The sequence below is a fragment of the Rhagoletis zephyria genome, unplaced genomic scaffold (genome assembly GCF_001687245.7).
Source record: "Rhagoletis zephyria isolate East Lansing unplaced genomic scaffold, Rhagoletis_zephyria_1.1 Rzeph_scaffold_06529, whole genome shotgun sequence".
Classification (NCBI taxonomy): domain Eukaryota; kingdom Metazoa; phylum Arthropoda; class Insecta; order Diptera; family Tephritidae; genus Rhagoletis; species Rhagoletis zephyria.
In genome coordinates this window covers 25,964-35,622 of record NW_016163612.1, presented here as the reverse complement: position 1 = coordinate 35,622, position 9,659 = coordinate 25,964, and the positions used below count along the sequence as shown (strand labels likewise).

Below are 9,659 nucleotides of genomic sequence, written 5' to 3'. Positions count from 1 at the left end.
AATCGACCCTAGAACCAACTAACGGCTGAATTTTTTTGAAATATCTCGACACCTGCGCCACCTAACGGATTAATTCATCTTTTGTATTGTTTAGTCATCGGGTTCTGAGCTCATCGGAAAATTGGTTAAACATTGATTGCATGACTTGATTACATACAGGTGAAACATAATAAAAGTTTTTGAAAGGGTACTTTTTGAAAGATTTAAAATACTAGGCTTCGCCCAGCGCAATATGGTCTGGCAGCTACTATTTGCTGGCCAAAAGTAATATTTTAAAGTATCGATAAATCGATTTTTTTTCCTTCGTTCACTAAACTAATTCTCCAGAATAAAAAATCCATACACATTATTATTGCTCCAAATCCGATAACCCCACATTGGACCCGCATTTTCAATTAACAAAAATCTGACAATGCCACCTCGGAACCCCCCTTATATAAAAGTTTTTGGTGAAAATGAGAAAGTTATAAAGTTTGGTCGCCATATTGGATCCGTCATTTTGAATTTAAAAAATCTGGCATCATATTCGAAATCAGAGACCACAAAAACCTCCAAACAAGGGGTTTCAAATCAATTTGGTTACTTCTGGACTTTTGGCCAGCAAATAGTAGTCGCCGGATTATAATGCAGCGGTTGAAATTCAACCTCTAAAATTAAGGGCAGTTAAAGTGAGTTGAGTTGAGGAGGTGAATATACATAGAGGAGAGTTAAGGCCCGTCAACTGACTATGAATAAATAAATTCAAATGCAGCCGTCTACATAGCCAAAATTTGGCAACGGTAACGCCAACACATGGCAGAAAGATGCCCAACTCCCATCTTTTCGCGTGCGTCGTTCCTCAGCAGTTGCAAATAATTAAAATTATTTCATATTTTCATATTTATTTAAGAAATGAGGCTGTATCTATAAGATTTTAGAGTCTTTTATAATACATCAACAGTTTGTAAAATTCAATGTTTGTACAAAGTAAACTTAAAACTAACAATATATCAAATAGCAACAAAAGATATTATGTGAAACAGTTTTTTTGTTTTTATCAAATGTAGACAAGAAATATCGTTTTTAATTCAATTATTGATAGGAATATTAATTTATCTGTCGCTAGTATGTTAATTTCGCTGCCAAGCGTTCACTGTAGCAAGCACTGGTGTTACTCGCGATACTGTCAAAGTGACGCCAACGCCAACGCAACGCCAAAATTGTATGTAGATGGGCTTTTAGGGTGAGATGAGTTGAGGTGAACTGAGAAGTTGATGTGAAGTTGGTTAATGTGAGATGAGGGGAGTTGGAGTGAAACGGACAGTGAACAACAAAGCATAACTTAATATAACATGACATAATAAAACATAACATAACAAAACATAACATAAAAGCTCAAATAAATGTTTAGAGAACCTGAAACCACAACCAACTATTTTTTAACACTGACAAAATGTATGACTTTGATGGTACTTTGCGAACCTCCGTAATATATTTTTTAGACGTATAAAGTTTACGTCATACATACAACAATACCACACTTACGACACCGTTGTGAATACCCAAATAGTATAATAAAAGATAAAATTACATAATATAACGAGAACATAACATAGCATAGCACAAATTAACGAAACATAACAGAACAAAACATAAAATATATTTGTTAATGTTATTGTGGCTTATTAACATTTAGTTTTTAATATTTTTGTTGAGCCATGTACCACGATTGTTTACTAGGAAAAATTGAAAAAGCAACAAAGTCTAAGCGGTAGAAGTTATAGCAGCTATTTCGGAGATCACCACATCTCCTCATCAGACTTCTTTTTTCTAGACTTGAGCAGGGGTGTATGTATAGAATTGACAACAACAACCACAACGCAACAACAGTTTACGGGATGTACGCAGCTCAGTGATTAACGCTTCTGACTTTGCACATCGATTACTCTGGTTTAAATCGGGACTTTGGGCTGGCTATTCGAGAACTCTAATTTGCTTCCTATTCAACCATGACTAAACGGCCGGAGATTTATGTTTCGGGTCGTTGTCATCTTGAAATTTCTATAATAGGAGCAAATTATCGGCATACTCATCAAAGAGATTATTTTCAAGGATGCTCTTATACGATATGTGTACCTGTCATTTTGCCATCGACCCATTGCCCAGACCATACCCGACGGTGACCAAATTGACGTTATGTACTTTCATTTTAAGGCTTACCATTAATTTTTGGCAATTTTTTTGTTGACGGTGTTACGCATTTTTTTCATACAAAGTAAGTATGTTCGACCATTTCTTTGAAAGAGAAGCAAATGAGCAGCACTTTCCACTCGCAATTTATTGTACTAAATTTTAATGAGTTACAAAACTGCAAACCAATTTTTTTCAAAGGGTTTTAATTAAAAAGTTTGAAATTTTGGTGAAACATTGCAGAATTAATTTTTATAGTTTTTTTGCACAAAGTTGGAAATTTGGCATTGTATGGTTTTTGTTAGGAAAAGATTTCTACTTTCATAAAATAAATAATAAACATTAAATAAACTAAGGAAAAATAGCCAAAACTTACTAAAATGACGAGTCCTAATTTCTATTTTGGTCACTGTATGTATTCCTCGATTTGAATCGCAGGCATTCAGATTAGAAAATAATAACTGTTTATGGAGGAAATTACGATCATATACCAAAATCACTTAAAACTCGTAGATAGGCATGCCATTTTAATGAGCTGTTAAGGCGTCGAAACACCAAATACGAGACAAATACAGGACATTAAAAGAAATATAGAAAATTTGGCGTTCCGTATATAATAAATAAATTACCAGGACAATGGGTCACAAAAAGAGGACTGCCCCGTATAATACCATCCGGTTACCTGGTTACCGTAATTATAATATACATACATACATACTATGTATCAATTTTGAGAAATTTGAAAAAGTGAACAGACTTGATGACACATATTACTTAAGTTTGCTTATGAGTTTTTATGAGAAATGAGAATGAGAAATTCTTATGCTGTGCGTGGAATTCTCTTGCGCTTCGAGATTACTTTAACTTACCATTTTGTCAGCCTTTACGTTGTGCATAACTTTGTCAACGGCATCATCTTCGTCGTTGTTAGTAGCCATGCCAATATTAGCCAGCTGCTTTAATTGGCTTTCCTGTTCTTTACCCATATTGGACTCTTTATTTTTATATGCTGGACGGGTGGCTGATGTTACTCGTTGTACATGTCCAGAATTAACAAGATATTCTGCAACATCCATGTTGCCCAGACGCATATTACATGACTTGATTGGTTTTAGTAGTTCACCGGGTTCCACGCGTATCGAAACCAGTTTTTCAACAACGGTGACATGTATAAAATCAAGCACATCCGTGGTGTAAGCTCCATCGTTAGACTTGGCACAAATACCTTCGATTCGATATTTATGGGCTAATCGGGGCAACTTAGGGAATGGCGCAAACGGACGTAAGTCTTGGTATTTAACTGACTCCACATTGCCGTAGTCAATAAATTGTACAACGTAACCATCCGTCTTTTCTTCTTGTATAATGCCACGATATAAGCGTGTATCCACATGATACCGCACCAAACATCCCTGTCCGGGTGTGTACATAGCAACGAAATCTTTTGGCAACTGATATTCGCCATAGATTTTCATGATTTTTGCTCGCATTTCGTTTAGTAGATCTTCATCGTTAGCATCGTGCAAATAAATGATGGCCTCATAGTCAACATAGGTCGGCATGGCAGCAAAAATGGACTTGTCAATTGGTTTAGATTGAAGCCAAGCTTCAGGCGCTTTCGATGTAAAAATTTTGACTTCACCGCAGGTCTTGCTATTTATTTCGTCATTTAAGGTGAAATCCAGATCAGGGAAGTGTTTACAATCACGATATGCATCCTTGACAGAATTATCAGTATCGGCTATAACAAGGTCAGTTGCTGGCTGCTGTGCACGGCGATCGATTTCTGTCAAATGGAAATCAATGGTTAAGAGATAATACTAGTAACCATTCAACAATAAGCATCTTTTACGTGTTTTCAAGCGACTTCAAAAAAAGGGGAATATTTTTATGTACATATGTTATCAGATATCAGAGCACGTGGACCGTTTTCGATAATTCTCGGTTATGTTTTTTTTGCTTTTTTTATGAAAATATTCTAAAATGGCGCGGCACGCAGCAAACGTTATGCAAATGTTAATCTTTATACCAAAAAGGGAATTTATTTAATTATAAAAATCTTCTAATTTTTTATAAGGTCTGATGCATGCTGCAAAAATTTCAACAATAATTACGCGAAAGTGATTATTCGTAGCGTGCCTACTACTAACCACTGCAAATACATACGAACAGAATTACTTTCTCTTACATTATCGATGGTCTTCTGCAATAACGACACAATTCGAAATTCAAAAAATAAAAACTGTTACTACTGTTAAGTGGCTCCTGCATCTAACCCATGTCCTATCCTTTTCCAATCCTTACTTGCTACCGTTAGTAAGGATTACTAAAGTAAGTTCTAAAGATTAGACATGGATTCGAGAAGGATTAGAGACATGAGCCATTTAACAGTAGTAAAAGGTTTTATTTTTCGAGTTTTGAATTATGTCGTTATTGCACAGGACCATCGATAGGATGAACGAGAAACAAACTGTCAGTGATATTAACAGCGATTACCTAAATGTTTTCATTAAAATAGAGAGATAGGACATTCTATTATTTTGTTTATGTTTATGAATCTCTTCTCTCCATTACTCACCTTTCAATGCGGCATTGGTTGCAAAATTCTTATTCCACTCCTCTAAGGTAATTTCACCCTCAACCAACTCCATTTGCAGTAATTTGTCAAGTTGTTCTGTAACATCCAATCGTTGCACTGAATGCGCGAGACCTGCTTTAACTAAAATGCGATTGATTATTGAATGTTTCGAGATACATGGCGCTAAGGGATCTTCGGTTTCGGTGATTGTACCCCAAAGTACAATGGGCAATGAATTCGAGCCAGGCGTGCGTTTTCCTTGCAATGTAGCCGAAAGTGTTTCGAATGAGGTGACAGTATGCTTGAAACAGTCGATGGCCGAATGGGACCAAGTCGGCGTACCACCCGTTGGCTCGACACATGCCAAGTGACAGCGATGCGCCGAATTTGTAACTTGATCCCATTGATGGTCTATAACTCTGAGCTGGTCACTGGTAATACCGGATATAGTAGCACCAATATCCCGTAAGAATACAGTATATATATCACATTCAATTTCGGATGTTATCGCCACTATAATAGCACGGAACCATTCGGGCTGAGCGGTCGAAGATTTTGATTGCTTGATTGTATTAATTTTATATTGCGTATGCACCAAACAATGATTACCGACAAACCAATTTCTTGTACCTTGTGAGCAAAGGGAGAAGCTTGATGCATTAGATTGTTCTTCGTTTTGTGCCTGTTGCAATTGATTGTGGAATTTTTTAATGCCCGTTAAGAGGCTGGACACTTGTATATAAAACTCGCCAGGATCCACGATGTGCATAATCTTAATTGGTGTGCGTTTCAGCACCTTCACTGGGTTGCTATTGCCGCCAGCTGCACCCGCAATTGGATTATTATCTTGCAAAGACACATCTTTACCCTTCAAGTTGGCATTCAAATGCATTGTATCGAATAATGGATTCATAGGCAAACTCAGGCGTTTCTTTGATGTCTTGGAAATTTCAACCAATTGAGAACTATCGCCCGTCGATATGCAATGTCCATATTTAACCAATATCGCACCTACATTTATATCCATATGTTTTTTGCACACATGCAGTGAAACACGTGCTGTAGCTTTATCTGTTGATAGTACGATCATCTGTAAAATGGGATTAGCAGCCAATTGGTTGAATTCACGTATAGCTTCTGAGGTCCAAGCATAGTTATTCACTTGCAGCGGTTCGACATCGGCCAAGGTACACTTAATGGCAAATTCCTTTTCAGAGCGAAATTTGCTGATAAGCGGATGAATTTGGCGCCAATCGACATCTTGCTGTGTGCCTTCGTCTACGAGGTGTACGCAAATTTTACCTTGAAATACATACATATGTATATAATGATTAAGAGCAGATAATAAAATGAAAATGTTAAGAATATTTTCTTTTAAGTGTGTTTTAAGTGTTAAACAACTTACCACCACCGCGTATTTCCTCAATGCGTGCGCGGTGCCAAACGCCATCGATGCGCACAGCGCAACCCATTTGTAATGGAGCCACAAAAAGAGGTTGTAAAGGCATTTTTAAGTGAAGGTATTTATAATTCAAATCGGAATTTAGAATCGTTGCTGCTTCAATGGCATCCGTCTGGTAAGATATTTCAATTTCAAAATATATGTATGCATGCATGTAAATAGTATCCTTCAGAATTTGAAAGCAATTTTAATACCTTTATAACGTAGAACAAATGTGGACTTTCGATATGCGTCACTTTTACGGACAAAATATCCCCATTATGAAAATTATATTTTGGCAATCTTTGATTTGTACGCGCCACGGGAGATATTTTCTAAAAGTGTATGTAAAACAGATTTGTGAGTATATCAATGTTAATTGTTTAATACTAAAAAGATAAAAGATGCAGTTTTTCTATACATACATATGTATATGCATACCAGGTACTGTAATTGTTAAGATTTCTTTTTCAAAAAAGTCGATAAATAATCGTTATTCTTCATCGATAGGCTTTCGACAAAAAAAATTAAGTTAAAATTTTACTAAAATTGAATTGAATAACAGTTAATCAGCCTCATTGTGAGTGTCGTGCCGAGTGTCGAGACTTGAGTCTTATAGAAATTGCATGCATTGCTTAAAATTTCGAGCCGACCAGTGTATTAAAACATAAAAACAAGGTAGCACTGGATAGTTTTTGAGGATTTTCGTCGTTTACTTATTTCTGCACAACATTAGGCAATGCCAATGTTGTCGTGTCGTACAATTTAGTATAGTTTACGACTTACGCAATGAGGCTGACTTTTATTTTGTCGATCAAAATTGTTACACTAAAATTTAATAGGCTATACAACTGCATACCATATTTCTTGAAATTCTTAGTAAAAAGTTTGAAATTTTGGTAATTTTTAAACGAACACTGTTCCTCATCCTGACGAAGCACTACTTTCCAGGGTTAAAAAGTTTCTAACTCATTAGTAGCCGATCTGTTTGCACATATTGAATGGCATTTTATATTTATTTGATCACATAACAATGCATTACCTTAAGTGGTGACGGCATGTCCGCTGTACCTGACATCTCCCGCGCCAGGCCCGTGTATAAAAAAGAATCTCGCACCGAAATGGCTTCTTCAGATGAAGTTGTAATTAGATCCACTGAGAGCACATTCTCCTTGATGCGCTGGATAATACTGATGCGTACGAAATGATTACGTGTGATTTCGATTAGTAAATTATTAGCCTCCTCATTCCATGTCTTTCCGGCAGGCATTATATCATGAATGGCGCAACGGATAGCGCCAAAGGGAATGCTAAGAGATTTTGTATCGATTTCACAGAATCTGAAAGTAGAGACACTCAAAATGGTTATTTAATTTATTGTTAATAACCCCAAATCGACCCATACCTATCTTTCGGCATCTCTACATGGAAACCTATATCGACTAAGAACACTCTATATAGATCTTGCGATAGTGCCTTCTTCACCATAGCACGATACCATTGCTTATCATCGGCATGGTATATCATATAACATTGACCCTCAGCGATTAGCTTAGGTATAACATCGGTTTGCATGAAATTCACGTACTTATTAGAGAGTTCACGTATTACGCTTATCGCATTCTTAGTTTGTACAAAGAAATGTTCGGGCGATTTTACATGGCTAATTCGCACCAATTCCTTGTCGCGCAATAACGGCAGTTTTGCTTCAGTGTCCGATGTATTGGATCCTTCATCTTCATTGTCATTGCGTCGTAGTGCCAGCTTTTTCTTTTTATTTCGTTCATTATTTTTGCGCTTGTGCTTTTCAATGTAACAGTCTACATCCATTTCATCGCTTGAATCTGATTTTATATCGCGGAAAGTTTGATTCAAGTCACTATATACGGAAGCTAGCCGTATTTTAAGCTGTGGATCGTTGTAATCGTAAATGAAAGACTTGGAAAAATCTTTGCGAAAATCGTATTTCACCTCAAAGCTAAAATTAAAAGTATAGCATTATAGGAGTTAGCAAATAATAATTTAAATGACATAGCTCACATAAAAGGATTTTTGGTAACTTTCGATATTTGTGCTCGACATTCTATCTGTTCCAATTGGACATTGTAAATTTCGAAAATATTACGTAGATGAATATCCGTGGGTACTTTGTGCTGATATAGCTCTAATTCGGAGCGCATTTTCTAATTAATTGAAAAAGAAACACTACTTTTCTTATAAAATTTGATTAATTTTAACTCTCAACTTACATTTAAAATGCTTTGGGATTCGCCTAGTTTTGAAAATGAATCGCGTATTGTCTGTTGCGGTTTTAAACATTGACTATGGAATTCTTCTAAAATACGATGTTCCTCATTTTGTAAAAAACTGTGTAGTTGTAGGAAATGATCTGATATATCTTTGAGACACTGTGTTGCGTATTCTTCTAGCTGCGTTTCGACGGCTTTGACGTCCTAAAAATAAGAAATATTGAAAAAAAATTCACTAGATGATTTAAGTAAGTCATCAATATTTAATCGATGTAGTAACACAAAATAAAAATAAAAAAATTATTATGTATGTATATTTAGTATGTGAACATGCACATAAATATAAAATATAACATTGGCTTTTCGTTGTATGGAGAAAAACGAGTGTCTAAATTCCTTGTATCACCCCGTAGATATACTCTGATAAAAGGTTTTAGACGAAGTGAAAAAATTAGGTGGCGAGTTTTTTTTTTATCAAAATTAAATGAAACTTGTTTTAGCGTGAATATAAATGATCATCTATACGTACATATATTAAAATCTTAACAGACTGAGGTCTGTACATTATAGATATTAAAGAAAAATTAATATGGGGGTCTCTATTACAGCAATAGAAGCCAAATCAACAATGAGCCTCATTACGAGAGTCAGGTCGAATGCAACTCGATTTTCGAGAGTCGAATCGTATCGAAAACTTCATGACATTGCCTAAAATTTCGACTCGACTAGTGTATTTAAACCGAAAAACTTGGCAGCACTACATAGTTTTCGACGATTTTCGTCATTTACTTATTTCAGCATGACAGTAGACAATGCCAATGTTATCGAGTCGCACAATTTAGCCTAATTTACGACTTACACAATGAGGCTGAATTTTTAGAATTTTTGTTTGTCTGTCTGTCTCGATGTTTGTACGCGCATCACTCGAAAACTAACACATGAAATTTAATACAGTATTCGCCGACGTATTGCTAGAGCTATAACTTAAAATATAGGAAGAAAAAAAAAATTAGAAGGTTGCCACCTGTTTGAAAACTGCAGTTTAAGTAAATTGATAAGATAAAGTAAATATTGCAATATCGCTGTCAAAATAAAGAGGTTTAAGAAGACAGACAGCCGAAAATATTTTTGTGGAGGTAGCCACATGTTTGAAAATTTTAATTTAATTTAATTGATACGATACATGGAATATTGCAATATGGGTACCAAACTGAAGAGGTTT

General features: G+C 35.7%; 1 protein-coding gene across 1 annotated transcript; it reads right to left on the bottom strand.

The window, feature by feature from the left end:
• Positions 1–2,923: 2,923 nt before the first annotated feature.
• Positions 2,924–8,641, bottom strand: LOC108373273 (uncharacterized; the record flags this gene model as incomplete). Its single annotated transcript, XM_017629136.1, has 8 exons — positions 2,924–3,955; positions 4,748–6,049; positions 6,153–6,321; positions 6,404–6,523; positions 7,231–7,528; positions 7,594–8,166; positions 8,229–8,371; positions 8,438–8,641. Coding segments are annotated over 8 exons (3,735 nt in total), but the record flags the coding sequence as incomplete, so codon positions are not given.
• Between the last annotated feature and the right edge of the window lie 1,018 nt (positions 8,642–9,659).